Source organism: Brachionichthys hirsutus, chromosome 17 (genome assembly GCF_040956055.1).
Source record: "Brachionichthys hirsutus isolate HB-005 chromosome 17, CSIRO-AGI_Bhir_v1, whole genome shotgun sequence".
Lineage (NCBI taxonomy): Eukaryota > Metazoa > Chordata > Actinopteri > Lophiiformes > Brachionichthyidae > Brachionichthys > Brachionichthys hirsutus.
The window spans coordinates 407458-427500 of NC_090913.1; the positions used below are offsets into that span (position 1 = coordinate 407458).

General features: G+C 46.2%; 1 protein-coding gene across 1 annotated transcript in view; it reads left to right on the forward strand.

Moving 5' to 3' along the window:
* Positions 1-5574: 5574 nt before the first annotated feature.
* Positions 5575-20043, forward strand: part of pkd1a (polycystic kidney disease 1a) — a 66079-nt gene continuing 51610 nt past the window's right edge. Inside the window, 1 exon segment of the mRNA XM_068750915.1 lies at positions 5575-5885. Within this exon segment, the coding sequence (XP_068607016.1) occupies positions 5575-5885 (311 nt within the window).

Consider the following 20043-nt stretch of genomic DNA (forward strand, 5'->3'; position numbering starts at 1 on the left):
CTGTAGGATGCAGTAGCTGTAGGATGCAGCAGCTGTAGGATGCAGCAGCACTAGGATGCAGCAGCTGTAGGATGCAGTAGCTGTAGGATGCAGCAGGTGTAGGTTGCTGCAGCACTAGGATGCAGCAGCTGTAGGATGCAGTAGCTGTAGGATGCAGCAGCACTAGGATGCAGCAGCACTAGGATGCAGCAGCTGTAGGATGCAGTAGCTGTAGGATGCAGCAGCACTAGGATGCAGCAGCTGTAGGATGCAGCAGGTGTAGGATGCAGCAGCTGTAGGATGCAGCAGCACTAGGATGCAGCAGCTGTAGGATGCAGTAGCTGTAGGATGCAGCAGCACTAGGATGCAGCAGTTGTAGGATGCAGCAGGTGTAGGATGCAGCAGCTGTAGGATGCAGCAGCCGTAGGATGCAGCAGTTGTAGGATGCAGCAGGTGTAGGATGCAGTAGCTGTAGGATGCAGCAGCTGTAGGATGCAGCAGCACTAGGATGCAGCAGGTGTAGGATGCAGCAGCTGTAGGATGCAGTAGCTGTAGGATGCAGCAGCTGTAGGATGCAGCAGCACTAGGATGCAGCAGGTGTAGGATGCAGCAGCTGTAGGATGCATCAGCTCTAGGATGCAGCAGCTGTAGGATGCAGTAGCTGTAGGATGCAGCAGCTGTAGGATGCATCACATGTAGGATGCAGCACCACTAGGATGCAGCAGGTGTAGGATGCAGCAGCTGGAGGATGCAGCAGGTGTAGGATGCAGCAGCTGTAGGATGCAGTAGCTGTAGGATGCAGCACTAGGATGCAGCAGCTGTAGGATGCAGCAGCTGTAGGATGAAGCAGCTCTAGGATGCAGCAGCTGTAGGATGCTGCAGCGGTAGGATGCAGCAGCTGTAGGATGCAGTAGCTGTAGGATGCAGTAGGTGTAGGATGCAGCAGCTGTAGGATGCAGTAGCTGTAGGATGCAGCACTCGGATGCAGCAGCTGTAGGATGCAGCAGGTGTATGATGCAACAGCTATAGGATGCAGCAGCACTAGGATGCAGCAGGTGTAGGATGCAGCAGCTGTAGGATGCAGTAGCTGTAGGATGCAGCAGCACTAGGATGCAGCAGCACTAGGATGCAGCAGCACTAGGATGCAGCAGCTGTAGGATGCAGCAGCACTAGGATGCAGCAGGTGTAGGATGCAGCAAGTGTAGGATGCAGCAGCCGTAGGATGCAGTAGCTGTAGGATGCAGTAGCTGTAGGATGCATCACGTGTAGGATGCAGCACCACTAGGATGCAGCAGGTGTAGGATGCAGCAGCTGTAGGATGCAGTAGCTGTAGGATGCAGCAGCTGTAGGATGCAGCAGCTGTAGGATGCAGTAGCTGTAGGATGCAGCAGCTGTAGGATGCAGTAGCTGTAGGATGCAGCAGCTGTAGGATGCAGCAAGTGTAGGATGCAGCAGCCGTAGGATGCAGTAGCTGTAGGATGCAGTAGCTGTAGGATGCATCACGTGTAGGATGCAGCACCACTAGGATGCAGCAGCACTAGGATGCAGCAGGTGTAGGATGCAGCAGCTGTAGGATGCAGTAGCTGTAGGATGCAGCAGCTGTAGGATGCAGCAGCTGTAGGATGCAGCAGCACTAGGATGCAGCAGGTGTAGGATGCAGCAGCACGAGGATGCATCAGCTGTAGGATGCATCAGCTCTAGGATGCAGCAGCTGTAGGATGCAGTAGCTGTAGGATGCCGTAGCTGTAGGATGCAGTAGCTGTAGGATGCAGCAGCTGTAGGATGCAGCAGCTGTAGGATGCATCACATGTAGGATGCAGCACCACTAGGATGCAGCAGGTGTAGGATGCAGCAGGTGTAGGATGCAGCGGGTGTAGGATGCAGTAGCTGTAGGATGCAGCAGCTGTAGGATGCATCACATGTAGGATGCAGCAGCTCTAGGATGCAGCAGGTGTAGAATGCAGCAGCTGTAGGATGAAGCAGCTCTAGCATGCAGCAGCTGTAGGATGCTGCAGCGGTAGGATGCAGCAGCTGTAGGATGCAGCACTCGGATGCAGCAGGTGTATGATGCAGCAGCTGTAGGATGCAGCAGCACTAGGATGCAGCAGCTGTAGGATGCAGCAGCTGTAGGATGCAGCAGCTGTAGGATGCAGTAGCTGTAGGATGCAGCAGCTGTAGGATGCAGCAGCTGTAGGATGCAGCAGCTGTAGGATGCAGCAGCTGTAGGATGCAGCAGCACTAGGATGCAGCAGGTGTAGGATGCCGTAGCTGTAGGATGGTGGCGTAGTGGTTAGTGCTGTCACCTCACAGCATGAAGCTATCGGGTCCGAATCCTATCTGTGTGGGTTTTCCCGGGTTCCCCGGTTTCCTCCCCCCTCCCCCCAATAAAAAGACATTTAGGTGAATTGATTATTCCGAATTGTCCGTGTGTGCGTGAATGGCTGTTTGTCTCTGTGTGACTGTGCGATGCACTGGCGACACGTCCAGGGTGTACCCACAGCAACCTGGGATGGGGTCCCATGACCCGGTTCAGTTTACACACACGTGTCACTGAGGTACATTTACACAGTATTCTGTGCTGTGACACAGAATACTGTGTAAATGTACCTCAGTGTAGTTCTCAATCAGGGAAGACATTTAAATGGAGAAACTACGTTGGAACCTCCTGTAGGGGGCGCCACTGATCCTACAGCTGAGAACGGCTGGTTGAACAGCTGTTCTGCTCCTTTTTAAAAGACATTTTTCTCCTGGTTTCTTTCACTAAATCATGCAGACCTTCCTCCCTCTCTCCTCACCCCTCTCTCCTCACCCCTCTCTCCTCACCCCTCTCTCCCCTCTCTCCTCACCCCTCTCTCCCCTCTCTCCTCTCCCCTCTCACCCCTCTCTCCTCACCCCTCTCTCTCCTCACCCCTCTCTCCCCTCTCTCCTCTCCCCTCTCTCCTCACCCCTCTCTCCCCTCTCTCCTCACCCCTCTCTCTCCTCTCCCCTCTCTCCTCACCCCTCTCTCCCTTCTCTCCTCTCCCCTCTCTCCTCACCCCTCTCTCCCCTCTCTCCTCACCCCTCTCACCCCTCTCTCCCCTCTCTCCTCTCCCCTCTCTCCTCACCCCTCTCTCTCCTCTCCCCTCTCTCCTCACCCCTCTCACCCCTCTCTCCTCACCCCTCTCTCCCCTCTCTCCTCACCCCTCTCACCCCTCTCTCCTCACCCCTCTCTCCCCTCTCTCTTCACCCCTCTCACCCCTCTCTCCTCACCCCTCTCTCCCCTTTCTCCTCTCCCCTCTCTCCTCACCCCTCTCTCCCCTCGAGCACCACGCCACCAGTCGGCGTACAGAGATGAGGTTGGTAAACTGGTGCTCGGTGAATAACCTTTCATTGAACGCCACAAAAACTAAGGAACTCATCCTGGACTTCCGTAGCCCAGCCCAGACCCGGCTCCACTGACCATCATGGGGGGCTGCGTGGAGAGGGTCCACTGACCATCATGGGGGGCTGCGTGGAGAGGGTCCACTGACCATCATGGGGGGCTGCGTGGAGAGGGTCCACTGACCATCATGGGGGGCTGCGTGGAGAGGGTCCACTGACCATCATGGGGGGCTGCGTGGAGAGGGTCCACTGACCATCATGGGGGGCTGCGTGGAGGGGGTCCCCTCATTCAGGTTCCTGGGGTCCACATCAGGACGACCTGTCCTGGTCTGCTAACACCACGGCGGTGGTGAAGAAGGCCCAGCAGCGACTCCACTTCCTGAGGGTGCTCAGGAGGAACCACCTGGAGGAGAAGCTGCTGGTGGCCTTCTAGAGAGCCCCCTGGAGAGCATCCTGGGTACTGCATCACGGTGTGGTACTGCTTCACGGTATGGTACTGCATCACGGTGTAGTACTGCATCAGGGTGTGGTACTGCATCACGGCGTAGTACTGCATCAGGGTGTGGTACTGCATCACGGTGTAGTACTGCATCACGGTGTAGTACTGCATCACGGTGTAGTACTGCATCACGGTGTAGTACTGCATCAGGGTGTGGTACTGCATCACGGTGTAGTACTGCATCACGGTGTGGTACTGCATCACGGTGTAGTACTGCATCACAACTTGGTACTGCATCACGGTGTAGTACTGCATCACGGTGTGGTACTGCATCACGGTGTAGTACTGCATCACAACTTGGTACTGCATCACGGTGTAGTACTGCATCACGGTGTGGTACTGCATCAGTGTGTGGTACTGCATTACGGTGTAGTACTGCATCAGGGTGTGGTACTACATCACGGTGTGGTACTGCATCAGGGTGTAGTACTGCATCAGGGTGTGGTACTGGTACACGGTTCTTTGGTTCTGTGCTGATGACAGAGACTCACCGGATCATTGAGACGTCAGGCTCAGGAACAGCTTCTTCCCCCGAGCTGTGAAAGCAGTCGTTCCCTTGTAGTGATCTGGGACGCTTTATGCCGGTCCTGTTGCTGCTGCTGCTATTCTGCACTACTGCCTGTGATTCTCACTCTCTCTGTGTGTATATATATTCTCTCTGTGTATATATATATTGTTTCTTAAGAGAGAGAATTTAGGTTGTTATGATGTGTGCCTTAAGCCGTGGGCCTTCTCACGATTTTATTATGCTCGCATAATGACAATAAAGTATCTTGAATCTTGAATCTTGAATCTTGAATTAGCATGAGGACCTCCAGAAGTAACCAACGTCCCCCCGGGACGGTCCCACTCACTCTTTGTTCCGGGACATTTGGACATCCTCTCCTCCTCAAACATGAAATGGGGAAAAGACCGTCTTCAGATGCCTGCGGGGAGAGTCCCAGGCCACGCCTCTGACACGCCCCCTGAACGGCCTCAGGGAACCCTGCTGGGAGGAAGCGGGACAGCAGCACGCCGGCAGCAAGGTGGACGCACCCCACCTGGTCAGAGGAGGTCATCAGAGTAACTTCAATGTGATCGGCACGCTGATGAGACCAGAACCCCCGCTGAGACCGGACCTGCTCCTGGATCAGGTCTCCAGAGACCACATGAATCCAGGCCAAGGACACGCCTCTGCAGATTGCAGGTCAGGTGGTCTGATGGTCACTGGGTGAAGCACAAACTGGTGGAGGAATAGCAACAAAGTTGTGATGTTTGCATCGCAGGGCCACAAATGTTCTTAGATTAAAGATAAATGGCCTGAAATAAAGACATAAATATAGAATGAGATGATTGATACGAACTCTAAATCCATAATCAATGAAAATATCTGTGTTCTCAAGTTCAGATCATAGTGGATGTTGAGAAGAGACGGCCTAGCGGTGGGTCCAGGGACTGCGTCAGGAGGAGGAGGAGGAGAGATGAGGGGCGGAGGAGGAGCGGAGGAGGAGGAGGAGGAGGAGAGAGGAGGAAGAGGAGGAGAGATGAGGGGCGGAGGAGGAGGAAGCTCTGCTCGACTTTTTTTCCCCCGAAAGGAGCTCCGTTAGATTTCCAGAGGAAGAATCGAGACATTCCGTCCCCTCGGCTTGTGTCTCCGTCCGGGAGGGAAGACGCGTCCGTTTGAGCCGTTTATCGACCCCCCCGCCCCCCCAGACTGAGGACTTGAACCATCAGGGGCGATGAGATGTGAGTGAGCTATGCCTTGTGGAAATGGACAGACTTTATCCAAGCGAAAGCATGTCCTCTGCGTCCCGAGGCTGCGCGTCCTCCCCGGTCTGCTGGTGGCGCTGTGCTTCCTGGAGACCTGGGGTTCTGGTCCGCAGGGGGACGGTGGCCGGACCTGGGGTTCTGGTCCGCGGCGGGACGGTGTCCGGCCCTGCGGCCCGTGTCCCGTTAACTGCAGCTGCGCGCTGACGAGGCCCCAGAAGTCCTGCGTCGTCAACTGTTCCAACATCGGGCTGGAGAAGGCCCCCGCCGCGGCGGACGTCCCGCTGGCCACCAGTGTGCTGTGAGTCCGGACCCGGGGGGGGGGCATCGACGGGTTCATTTGTCTTTATAAATGTTTTTTGGTTTTGGAGACATTAATAGGGCTCTCGTCATGTTTGTGTTTGTTTGCCACGTAATGACGTAAGACTTGCCGCAGGTCAGATTACTTTACACAGGCCAGATTACTTTACACGGGTCAGATTACTTTACACGGGTCAGATTACTTTACACGGGTCAGATTACTTTACACAGGCCAGATTACTTTACACGGGTCAGATTACTTTACACAGGCCAGAATACTTTACACGGGTCAGATTACTTTACACAGGCCAGATTACTTTACACGGGTCAGATTACTTTACACAGGCCAGATTACTTTACACGGGTCAGATTACTTTACACGGGTCAGATTACTTTACACGGGTCAGATTACTTTACACAGGCCAGATTACTTTACACGGGTCAGATTACTTTACACAGGCCAGAATACTTTACACAGGTCAGATTACTTTACACAGGCCAGATTACTTTACACGGGTCAGATTACTTTACACAGGCCAGATTACTTTACACGGGTCAGATTACTTTACACGGGTCAGATTACTTTACACGGGTCAGATTACTTTACACAGGCCAGATTACTTTACACGGGTCAGATTACTTTACACGGGTCAGATTACTTCACACAGGCCAGATTACTTTACACAGGCCAGATTAGTTTACGAACTTTTATTGTTGTTTTGCTGCACTTGGCCGATTAATTACAAGCTGTGGGATATGCGACAGTCGGTCGCACTCCCTGTTGTTGTTTTTGTCTGTTTACGACATGTTTTTACGACATACCGGAAAGCGAGCGAGCGAATTGAGTGTACGACAGTTTCTGTGGTCTCACCCACGATGTCTACCAAGAGGAAATTATCTCTTTCTACTCCAATATTTACAGTATCATGACGCAGCATAATATACTCACTCATTTACAGTATCATGACGCAGCATAATATACTCACTCATTTACAGTATCATGATGCAGCATAATATACTCACGCATTTACAGTATCATGATGCAGCATAATATACTCACGCATTTACAGTATCATGATGCAGCATAATGTACTCACGCATTTACAGTATCATGATGCAGCATAATATACTCACGCATTTACAGTATCATGATGCAGCATAATATACTCACTCATTTAAGTATCATGATGCAGCATAATATACTCACGCATTTACAGTATCATGATGCAGCATAATGTACTCACGCATTTACAGTATCATGATGCAGCATAATGTACTCACGCATTTACAGTATCATGATGCAGCATAATATACTCACGCATTTACAGTATCATGATGCAGCATAATGTACTCACTCATTTATGTATCATGATGCAGCATAATATACTCACGCATTTACAGTATCATGATGCAGCATAATATACTCACTCATTTAAGTATCATGATGCAGCATAATATACTCACGCATTTACAGTATCATGATGCAGCATAATGTACTCACGCATTTACAGTATCATGATGCAGCATAATGTACTCACGCATTTACAGTATCATGATGCAGCATAATATACTCACGCATTTACAGTATCATGATGCAGCATAATGTACTCACTCATTTATGTATCATGATGCAGCATAATATACTCACGCATTTACAGTATCATGATGCAGCATAATATACTCACTCATTTAAGTATCATGATGCAGCATAATGTACTCAGGCATTTACAGTATCATGATGCAGCATAATATACTCGCTCATTTAAGTATCATGATGCAGCATAATGTACTCACGCATTTACAGTATCATGATGCAGCATAATATACTCACGCATTTACAGTATCATGATGCAGCATAATGTACTCACTCATTTATGTATCATGATGCAGCATAATATACTCACGCATTTACAGTATCATGATGCAGCATAATATACTCACTCATTTAAGTATCATGATGCAGCATAATGTACTCACGCATTTACAGTATCATGATGCAGCATAATATACTCACGCATTTACAGTATCATGATGCAGCATAATGTACTCACTCATTTAAGTATCATGATGCAGCATAATATACTCACGCATTTACAGTATCATGATGCAGCATAATGTACTCTCATTTACAGTATCATGACTCAGCATAATATACTCACTCATTTACAGTATCATGATGCAGCATAATATACTCACTCATTTACAGTATCATGATGCAGCATAATATACTCACTTATTTACAGCATCATGACTCAGCATAATATACTCACGCATTTACAGTATCATGATGCAGCATAATGTACTCTCATTTACAGTATCATGACGCAGCATAATATACTCAAGCATTTACAGTATCATGATGCAGCATAATGTACTCTCATTTACAGTATCATGACTCAGCATAATATACTCACTTATTTACACCATCATGACTCAGCATAATATACTCACTCATTTACAGTATCATGATGCAGCATAATGTACTCGAATTTACAGTATCATGACTCAGCATAATATACTCACTTATTTACAGTATCATGATGCAGAATAATATACTCACTCATTTACAGTATCATGATGCAGCATAATGTACTCTCATTTACAGTATCATGACTCAGCATAATATACTCACTCATTTACAGTATCATGATGCAGCATAATGTACTCTCATTTACAGTATCATGACTCAGCATAATATACTCACTCATTTACAGTATCATGATGCAGAATAATATACTCACTCATTTACAGTATCATGACGCAGCATAATATACTCAGTCATTTACAGTATCATGATGCAGCATAATGTACTCTCATTTACAGTATCATGACTCAGCATAATATACTCACTCATTTACAGTATCATGATGCAGTATAATGGTGCATGTTTCATGCTGTTTCATTCTGTTTCATGGTGATTCATGCTGTTTCATGGTGATTCATGGTGTTCCATGTTTCATGCTGTTTCATTCTGTTTCATGGTGATTCATGCTGTCTCATGGTGATTCATGGTGTTCCATGTTTCATGCTGTTTCATTCTGTTTCATGGTGATTCATGCTGTTTCATGGTGATTCATGGTGTTCCATGTTTCATGGTGATTCATGGTGTTCAATGTTTCATGCTGTTTCATGGTGATTCATGGTGTTCCATGTTTCATGCTGTTTCATGGCGATTCATGGTGTTCCATGTTTCATGCTGTTTCATTCTGTTTCATGGTGATTCATGCTGTTTCATGGTGATTCATGGTGTTCAATGTTTCATGCTGTTTCATGGTGATTCATGGTGTTCCATGTTTCATGCTGTTTCATGGCGATTCATGGTGTTTCATGCTGATTCATGTTGTTCCATGTTTCATGCTGTTTCATGGTGATTCATGTTCCATGTTTCATGCTGTTTCATTCTGTTTCATGGTGATTCATGCTGTTTCATGCTGCTTCATGGTGATTCATGGTTTTCCCTGTTTCATGATGTTTCATGGTGATTCATGGTGTTCCATGTTTCATGCTGATTCATGGTGATTCATGGTGTTCCATGTTCCACGCTGTTTCATTCTGTTTCATGGTGATTCATGCTGTTTCATGCTGCTTCATGGTGATTCATGGTTTTCCCTGTTTCATGCTGTTTCATGGTGATTCATGATGTTCCATGTTTCATGCTGTTTCATGGTGAGTCATGGTTTTCCCTGTTTTGTTAGGTTTCTCCTTTTTCCCCGGTTCTTTTATTATATCTCATGTTGGAGGTGTTTATTCAATAATGAGTCAGGATTATAAAACGAATCAAGTTTACTGAAGGATTTCAGTAAGTACAAAGCTGGTAAGGAAACACAGCGCTGGACTCTCCTACAGACGCGGAAGCGGGACTCTGTAGAAGAGTCCCGAATGTTCTACGGCAGTGATCTTTATAGTGGGCATGAAAACACCCTCCTCCCAGGGGGTGCTTACGCCCTCCTCCTGGGATGGGCCGTTAGGGCCCTAACTTATTCCCATCGTGTATCAGTTACAATGTGTGATACTTTATATGTGATTAATCTATGTGTGTGATTACCTCAGAGTATGTAGAGATAAAGAAACTAAGAGTGTTTGTGCAACCTGTGTATTGTGAGCGTGCATGCATAACTCAAATATCTAACAGTCCCCCTGCTGAGGTGGCCCGAATGGGTCACCTCACTAACCTATAAGTGACCTATATGTTCACTCCCTGACCAGATCCGTGGCGCCCTCCCCCCCAAGGGCGTTAGCTTGGACCCCGAACCTGGCCAGCAGAGAGCGTGTGCAGACAAAATGGAAACCACTAACAGTAATTTGTTCACAAATGTGGGAGCTAACCCCCCCTACGGGCCCCAAAGGGGACCCCGCAAAGCTTGCATAGCAAGGAGCTGTGGTAACTAATACAGATTACCAACCCTAATACCCCCACAGCCCCTCACATCAGCAATGAGCACACAGTCATCAAAATCCCCCCGTTAATCTACAAGCAAACAGCGTTACCATGTAGTAGCATTAACACCAAAGCGTGAAATGTAGACCCAGACCCCGATCACAGTTGGTCCTCTTCTTCCGGATCTCCAGGCATGATGAAGCCCAGCCGTCTCAGCCGGGTGTGAGGGTCACTATAAGGGCCCTCTGCTCAGCCTACCAATTATCCATAACAATGAAAGGGCTGGATAACCCAAATGTTCTAAAAAGTTAACTAACAGTGCTCTAAGGCCTTAAAGGGTCGCTCTCAGACCGCCATTAGGAATGAGCGCGCTACAGCTAACACCAAACATGGAACGTCCGCTGCCAACTCCCCCGAGCGGCATTCCCTGGAACCTTGTGAAGATCCCTCACTATCTCCGTCTGGGACTCACTCCCCCCAATCATGGCCACAAAACACCACATTCCAATCCAAAATTTAATCACCCTCCTACACAAATTCTCCATCTCTAATTTACTCAGGTACTGTCTGAACTCCCTGAGATCTCAACCAGTGAGCGGCTTGGCCTTGACACTAATTGCAGATCTGGCAGTCTCTCAGTCCCACTTTGAGACTGTACAGTGTGGGCTGCACCACCTGATAATGCCAATACGACCTCAGTAAGCGGGGTTATCCAAATAAAATTCTATTTGAACCTCCTATAATGTGGTCAGCTCATTAAGTTTTTCTTAGTTTTAATGAAGTCGTCCGAGACTCCTCTCGGGATTCTAATCACATCTCTAGGTCTGTGCTCTATCTCCAAACCCATTCCCCATAACCTATTGTACCTAAAGCCTCTATGAAAGCATTCCACTATCTGCCCGAATAAATCTAGCAATACCTCTCTTTCCTATTATCAAACTCTGTTCCATATAATATTTCACACCTTATGTCACACACACACATCAAGCATACACCAATAATTAAACATCTCCATCGTCTGAGGGCGCCACCAGTGATGACTAACCAGATCAGGCAGCGTCCTCTGATCCATGTCTCCTGTAATGAGGGTCTTGACACATGGCAAATGTCTGAGTCTATCTTAACCTACTGCAAACTCCAGATCCCACCATGCTGTCTTTCACTGCGCCTTTACCCAATCATCTCTGTCTCAGGGGTTCTCCTGTGGTGGACATAAAACTGTTAGAATCTTGAACCTGTGTTCCTGTTACCTGCCTCACCTCGAGACATCTCACAGGCGCGGTTCACTCCCATCAGCTCAGCCATCTGTGTAGAGGACGGTGATGGAAGAACCCGCTTTTCCAGGACCGTCCACCCTTGTTGTGTCCATGGTGTGTGTTCTGCTAGTGTACAGGGGACACCTACACCCCCTGCGGATGTAGCATGATTTAGTACATCAGTGAAAAATGTTCTGTCTGGTTTGGGTTCCTGGAAACATGTGACATAGTATTCCATCCGTCTGTCCTCCCTGTCCATATTATTTCATGTCCCCTCTCTAGAAGTGTGACCTCCTAGCTGTTGTGAAATGTGCTACTGTGTGTGGACTATTGTTCACTATACCGCACCCAGTTCCTACATCTATCCCCGAATTACAAAATGACTATCTACCTGCATGGTAGTTCTTGGTCCTGTAAACCAGTCTGACCCCCCTATAGCTGGACCCTGACTTCCCTATCGTGACCTGGTCAAACACAAAAACCCCACGCATGAAACATCCTCCCTTTAACTGAAATCTGGTCTGTCAGAAGAACAAAAACAGAGATCATGAATTAATCCCATTATGGTTTGTTGTCAATGGAACAGAGACACACAGAGATAACAGCCAACATTAGATGCTAATCTAGAATCGACCTTCCTATCTTCCTATAATGTCCTAAAGTTCCTCTTTTTCTTCCTCATTTTCAGGTTAAAATTGCCACACATAACGTGGACACTTAATAAGTGCCCGTCTTTCCCAAAACTGTGTAAATCGGTGATCCAATTTGCAGAAATAATCAAGTATCGTATAATCCTAGTCCTGCTTTTTATGGAAGTTCTATCATGCACCAACATCGTCTACATGCACAGCGTTGTGTTCATATCTAAGATCTATGTTCAGTGCCTCTAGGCTTTCAATGATCTCATTCTACTTTATTTTGCACTAATGCTTTGCATTACTTTATGGTTGTATCCAAATGCAGTAACTGGTCACCGTTGGCTGTCATCAGAACCCTCTCTTAACAGTGTCCTCATTTGTACTAGTTCGTTTTGTTTAAAAAGGGAAAATGCATTTCATACATTTCACATAAGTCAAGAAGTCTCTCGTTAATCATACCTGCAATATAAGTCAATGTTGCCCGTCCTGTTAACGGCCCACCGTGTGCTTGTGCGACTGTATAAAGACAAAATGGAAATGTCCATCGTGCTTGTGCAACTCTCAAACACCCAACTTTATTCATTCCATACATTCATCTCCCATCATTATAGGGTGGGGGTCAGCATTTCATGGGAGATTTCATGTCTCCTTATAATGCATGTGAGGCCAGGGAGGGAGGGGTTCATGAATGTGTGTGTGTCTCTCTAAACTAAGATAAGAAGTCAAGGACGGAAGGAAAAAAGCAGCTCCCAATCTAAACTGCGCTAGCAGGTGCAGACAGAAGGCCGTATGAACGATGGCACAGAGTCAGTTATCAGAGGACACTGAGCACAGAGGGAAATAATAACAGCATGTACAGTTCAATCGTCTCACCAATAACTCCCCTAATACTCTAACGTTATTAATACTCCACTACTGCTTTCTGTTGTTAGTCTAATTACAGTGACTCCTGTCTTCCTACTCTGATCTATGTCGGACTCTCAGGTGACTGATAAAAGTCTCAGTTAACCGTCATTTCCCATTAAGCCTCCAAAACGTCTTTATCTTTCTATCTCATTCTTTAATAGTTTCTATCCCAGTTATGTGGCTTAACTGTCTCTGCGAAGTCTGCTATTTTATATCGTGGATGAAAAAAAAAAAAAAAAAAAATCGTCTTGACCTCCTCCTCAATGTCTCTCATCTGATTGTCGAACCTAGAACGTTATATAATTGATACGTTTCTATCTTTCTGTGAAACAATCCTACATCCTGAGTTTCTATTTCCTTAACTTCGATGTCTGAGCTTTCCCTGTCTGCTCAACTATGTGTGGGAGTAGCTGCAATTTTATCTTACCTCCAGATATGGTGGCCTTGTTAGTTCTCTGTTCGTCTCTGTCCCGGAATGTTTGTGAGAACACCGGAGCTCCCCCGTTCCTCATCTGTGCACTCCCCTCACAATGTCTCCATTTGTCCAAATGAGCTTCCTCGAGCTTCTGTTCAAAACTTTCTATGAACTAAATGAACTACCCGATTATTAATTATATAAAGTCTAGCTTCAGGTGCTCCTGAGTTTTAAATTTCCCCAGCCTGTCCTCTTGAGCCTTGCATTAACCGCTCAACAGCTGCTAGTGTTGTGAGCACGGCACTGTGTGAGAGGCAACATTATCCTCGTATGTGTCAAATAGCTGCATGCGATGTCTGTACAGACGGAGAATGTCTTGTCATTCTCAGTGTTAACTTTATTGAACGTGTTTGCGTTCTCACTGAAAGTGGGGTCAGTGTTGATGGATGAAGCTGAGGGAGGAGCCTGTCCCGCCCTGGTTGTTGTCCGTTCTGTCCCTTCTCCAGATCATCCTGCATGGGGACACTCGATATCTACAAAAATAGAGCATATGAATTTGTACCGGTAATGGTCCTCTACCCCAACAACACTGTGACGTCCTGTCACAGAGTGCATTTGTACTCTCCCAACTTAAGTGTTTCTTTTCGCCATTCAGGAAATCCATGGTGGGACTCTGGGATGGCTCAACCGTTTCCGCCACTGTCTCACAACCTCTGTGTTTCTGGTGGCCCCCCAGACGTGGTTCTCCTGTCACACACTCATCAGGCCTCCACTAGAACCTGCAGGACACTCAGACAAAATCTTTAAATTTCTTTTTCATGATAATAGACACATTTACAGAACTTCTCGTTCCTATGATCAGTAATATGTGCTCCCAGATAACTTGACTTCTGTCCTGCATTCTGTGACGTGCAGCACTGCTCTGTGATTGTCTGGTTCTGGGGTGTGTGTGTCTGTGTTCTCTCCCCTGCCTTGTCTCTAGCAGGGTGCATCATGTATCGTGAATGCTTTTTGTGGATCATAAAGCTTCTCTGTCACCTTATCAGTGGTCTACTGGCATAGCTCCACGTTATCGGAGGGCTTCATCCTGCCTCTATCTCACTCTGGCCCCTCTACCAGGCCTTGATCTCCCCTCAATCGCTCCTTATTTCATGTGCAGCAATGATCGTTGATGAACTAATTTTGGGGTTCGTGTGTAGGTGTTCTGCATTCACATCTTGATTCTTCTGAGCATTTTGGCTTAAGGTCAATTCCAGCTGTCAGGTTTCAGTGGGACCGAGAGGGCCCTTCTCTGTCCCACTCCACCGCAAGCCGAAGGTGTAAATTTAGGTGTAGTGTATGTGTGTGTGCTTGCTCTTTCTTACACAGGTTGCAGCTCATGAGGTTTTGAACCAGTTATCTAAAACATTTTAACTTCCCCAATGTAGCTAATCGGCGGCCGCCATTCTATGAGTATTAACCTCTTTAGATGCACAAATTATTTCAATAACAGCATCAGGTTTTCTTATTTAGTCTGTTATTTACTCATTACGATTTTTCTGGATTTTATATTTTAACCGGTTGTTTGCCCTGTCTACACTAGTTTTATAGACGTCTTTCCTTTCGGACCCCACTTTTTCCTTTATCTAAGCTCACTCACCTTTTGGTCCCGGGACTCAAAACCCCTAGTGACGCTTTCAGACCAAAGGTTGCCAAAATCACCCCAGAGCCAGGTATTTTAACCTGTTGCTGTCGACCCATCTGGATATGGTCTTTTTGCTCGTGAGGCCAAATTATTTGCTCACCTAAGCCCAGGGAGACAGAAAACCCTTTTATGTCCTCTTTTTTGTGCTCTCCGGTGTAGCAGTCCAAATTAAGTCACTGAACCTGGGACTCCAAACCCTTTTCTGACGCTCATATGGTTCAGTGTGATTAAAAGCCGATTAAATTTATTACGTGAGCTGGCCGAAACTTGGTCTGGAGGGATTCCCAGGAGACCCTTTCCTTTCCCGGCATTTACCAGACCGTTTATGTCTCGCACGGGGTCTGCCACCCAATCCAGTGCAGTTTTCGGCTGAACCGGACCGTGCCGTCAACCAGCACAACGTCGCCACTGGCCAACGCTGCCTGCACGGGCCGCGAACAGACCGCGTCTTCAAACGCTCTCTTTTTGTGCGGAGTGGGGTCACCTTATCACCGTTTCACCTTTTATTTATATAGCGCTTTCCTTATCAGTATTCAGTACACGGCAGTTCTGACCACTTATTCCTAAAACCCTGCGAAGTGTTTGACGCTCCAGCACACAGATCACACACCTTAGCGGATCAATGCCTACAAGTCGTCCGCCCCTTAATGGATCAATGCTTACAGCACACAAATCGTCCGCCCCTTAATGGATCAATGCTTACAGCACACAAATCGTCCGCCCCTTAATGGATCAATGCTTACAGCACGCAAATCGTCCGCCCCTTAATGGATCAATGCACCAGGCACGCAGATCACAGGTAACGGATCGTTGCTCATAGCACACAGATCACAGGTAACGGATCGTTGCTCATAGCACGCAGATCACAGGTAACGGATCGTTGCTCATAGCACGCAGATCACAGGTAACGGATCGTTGCTCATAGCACACAGATCACAGGTAACGGATCGTTGCTCATAGCACACAGATCACAGGTAACGGATCGTTGCTCATAGCACACAGATCACAGGTAACGGATCGTTGCTCATAGCACACAGATCACAGGTAACGGATCGATGCTGTCTCAAACACTCCGGTCAGCGTTATCTAATTCCCCGTTCCTTTCCAGCTTTTGCAACAACAATACATGTCTCACATGCCTATAGCTCTGGTACCATTCTTAAACAGTTTCACTCTTTATACAGACCCACATGCTGAACCGGGCAAGCATCTGGCAGAAATCTTTAGTCAAAAGGTTTTCTGCTTACCTTTTAGATGCGCATTACAGATGTTGCCCGGCCCAGCACAGGAGCTGCCACCTCCGTTGAGATCCGGGTCACGGCACCAGCTGTTAGGTTTCTCCTTTTTCCCCGGTTCTTTTATTATATCTCATGTTGGAGGTGTTTATTCAATAATGAGTCAGGATTATAAAACGAATCAAGTTTACTGAAGGTTTTCAGTAAGTACAAAGCTGGTAAGGAAACACAGCGCTGGACTCTCCTACAGACGCGGAAGCGGGACTCTGTAGAAGAGTCCCGAATGTTCTACGGCAGTGATCTTTATAGTGGGCATGAAAACACCCTCCTCCCAGGGGGTGCTTACGCCCTCCTCCTGGGATGGGCCGTTAGGGCCCTAACTTATTCCCATCGTGTATCAGTTACAATGTGTGATACTTTATATGTGATTAATCTATGTGTGTGATTACCTCAGAGTATGTAGAGATAAAGAAACTAAGAGTGTTTGTGCAACCTGTGTATTGTGAGCGTGCATGCATAACTCAAATATCTAACAGTTTCATGCTGTTTCATGCTGATTCATGGTGTTCCATGTTTCATGGTGATTCGTGGTGTTCCATGTTTCATTGTGATTCATGGTGTTCCATGTTTCATTGTGATTCATTGTGTTCCATGTTTCATTGTGATTCATGGTGTTCCATGTTTCATTGTGATTCATTGTGTTCCATGTTTCATGGTGATTCGTGGTGTTCCATGTTTCATTGTGATTCATTGTGTTCCATGTTTCATGGTGATTCGTGGTGTTCCATGTTTCATTGTGATTCATGGTGTTCCATGTTTCATGGTGATTCGTGGTGTTCCATGTTTATGCTGTTCCATGTTTCATTGTGATTCATGGTGATTCATGGTGATTCATGGTGTTCCATGTTTCATGGTGATTCATGCTGTTCCATGTTTCATTGTGATTCATGGCGATTCATGGTGTTTCATGCTGATTCATGTTGTTCCATGTTTCATGCTGTTTCATGGTGATTCATGTTCCATGTTTCATGCTGTTTCATTCTGTTTCATGGTGATTCATGGTGTTTCATGCTGCTTCATGGTGATTCATGGTTTTCCCTGTTTCATGCTGTTTCATGCTGTTTCATGGTGATTCATGGTGTTCCATGTTTCATGCTGATTCATGGTGATTCATGGTGTTCCATGTTCCACGCTGTTTCATTCTGTTTCATGGTGATTCATGGTGTTTCATGCTGCTTCATGGTGATTCATGGTTTTCCCTGTTTCATGCTGTTTCATGGTGATTCATGATGTTCCATGTTTCATGCTGTTTCATGGTGATTAATGGTTTTCCCTGTTTTGTTAGGTTTCTCCTTTTTCCCCGGTTCTTTTATTATATCTCATGTTGGAGGTGTTTATTCAATAATGAGTCAGGATTATAAAACGAATCAAGTTTACTGAAGGATTTCAGTAAGTACAAAGCTGGTAAGGAAACACAGCGCTGGACTCTCCTACAGACGCGGAAGCGGGACTCTGTAGAAGAGTCCCGAATGTTCTACGGCAGTGATCTTTATAGTGGGCATGAAAACACCCTCCTCCCAGGGGGTGCTTACGCCCTCCTCCTGGGATGGGCCGTTAGGGCCCTAACTTATTCCCATCGTGTATCAGTTACAATGTGTGATACTTTATATGTGATTAATCTATGTGTGTGATTACCTCAGAGTATGTAGAGATAAAGAAACTAAGAGTGTTTGTGCAACCTGTGTATTGTGAGCGTGCATGCATAACTCAAATATCTAACAGTTTCATGCTGTTTCATGCTGATTCATGGTGTTCCATGTTTCATGCTCTTTCACTGTGATTCATTGTGTTCCATGTTTCATGGTGATTCGTGGTGTTCCATGTTTCATTGTGATTCATGGTGTTCCATGTTTCATGGTGATTCGTGGTGTTCCATGTTTCATTGTGATTCATGGTGTTCCATGTTTAATGGTGATTCATGCTGTTCCATGTTTCATTGTGATTCATGGTGATTCATGGTGATTCATGGTGTTCCATGTTTCATGGTGATTCATGCTGTTCCATGTTTCATTGTGATTCATGGTGATTCATGGTTTTCCCTGTTTCATGGTGATTCATGGGGTTCCATGTTTCATGCTGTTTCATGCTGTTTCATGGTGATTCATGCTGTTTCATGGTGTTCCATGTTTCATGCTGTTTCATGGTGATTCATGGTGATTCATGGTTTTCCCTGTTTCATGGTGTTCCATGTTTCATGCTGTTTCATTGTGATTCATGGTGTTCCATGTTTCATGCTGTTTCATTGTGATTCATGGTGTTCCACGTTTCTTGCTGTTTCATGGTCATTCATGGTGTTCCATGTTTCATGCTGTTTTATGGTGATTCATGGTGTTCCATGTTTCATGCTGTTTCATGGTGATTCATGGTGTTCCATGTTTCATGCTCTTTCATGCTGTTTCATGCTGTTTCATGGTGAGTCATGGTGTTCCATGTTTCATGCTGTTTCATGGTGATTCATGGTGTTCCATGTTTCATCGTGATTCATGGTGATTCATGGTGTTCCATGTTTCATCGTGATTCATGGTGTTACATGTTTCATTGTGATTCATGGTGATTCATGGTGTTCCATGTTTCATCGTGATTCATGGTGTTACATGTTTCATGGTGATTCATGCTGTTTCATGGTGATTCATGGTTTTCCCTGTTTCATGCTGATTCATGCTGTTTCATCGTTTTCCCTGTTTCATGCTGTTTCATGGTGATTCATGGTGTTCCATGTTTCATGCTGTTTCATGCTATTTCATGGTGATTCATGCTGTTTCATGTTTCATGGTGATTCATGGTGTTCCATGTTTCATGCTGTTTCATGGTGATTCATGGTGATTCATGGTGTTCCATGTTTCATGCTGTTTCATGCTGTTTCATGGTGATTCGTGGTTTTCCCTGTTTCATGGTGAGTCATGGTGTTCCATGTTTCATGCTGTTTCATGCTGTTTCATGGTGATTCATGCTGTTTCATGGTGATTCATGGTGTTCCATGTTTCATGCTGTTTCATGCTGTTTCATGGTGATTCGTGGTTTTCCCTGTTTCATGGTGATTCATGGTGATTCATGGTGTTCCATGTTTCATGGTGATTCATGGTGTTTCATGTTTCATCGTGATTCATGGTGATTCATGGTGTTCCATGTTTCATTGTGATTCATGGTGATTCATGCTGTTTCATGGTGTTCCATGTTTCATGGTGATTCATGGTGTTCCATGTTTCATGCTGTTTCATGCTGTTTCATGGTGATCCATGGTGTTCCATGTTTCATGGTGATTCATGGTGATTCATGATTTTTCCTGTTTCATGGTGATTCATGGTGATTCATGGTGTTCCATGTTTCATGCTGTTTCATGCTGTTTCATGGTGATTCATGCTGTTTCATGGTGATTCATGGTGATTCATGGTGTTTCATGTTTCATGCTGTTTCATGGTGATTCATGGTGTTCCATGTTTCATGCTGTTTCATGCTGTTTCATGGTGAGTCATGGTGTTCCATGTTTCATGGTGATTCATGGTGATTCATGGTGTTCCATGTTTCATGGTGATTCATGGTGATTCATGCTGTTTCATGGTGATTCATGGTGTTTCATGTTTCATGCT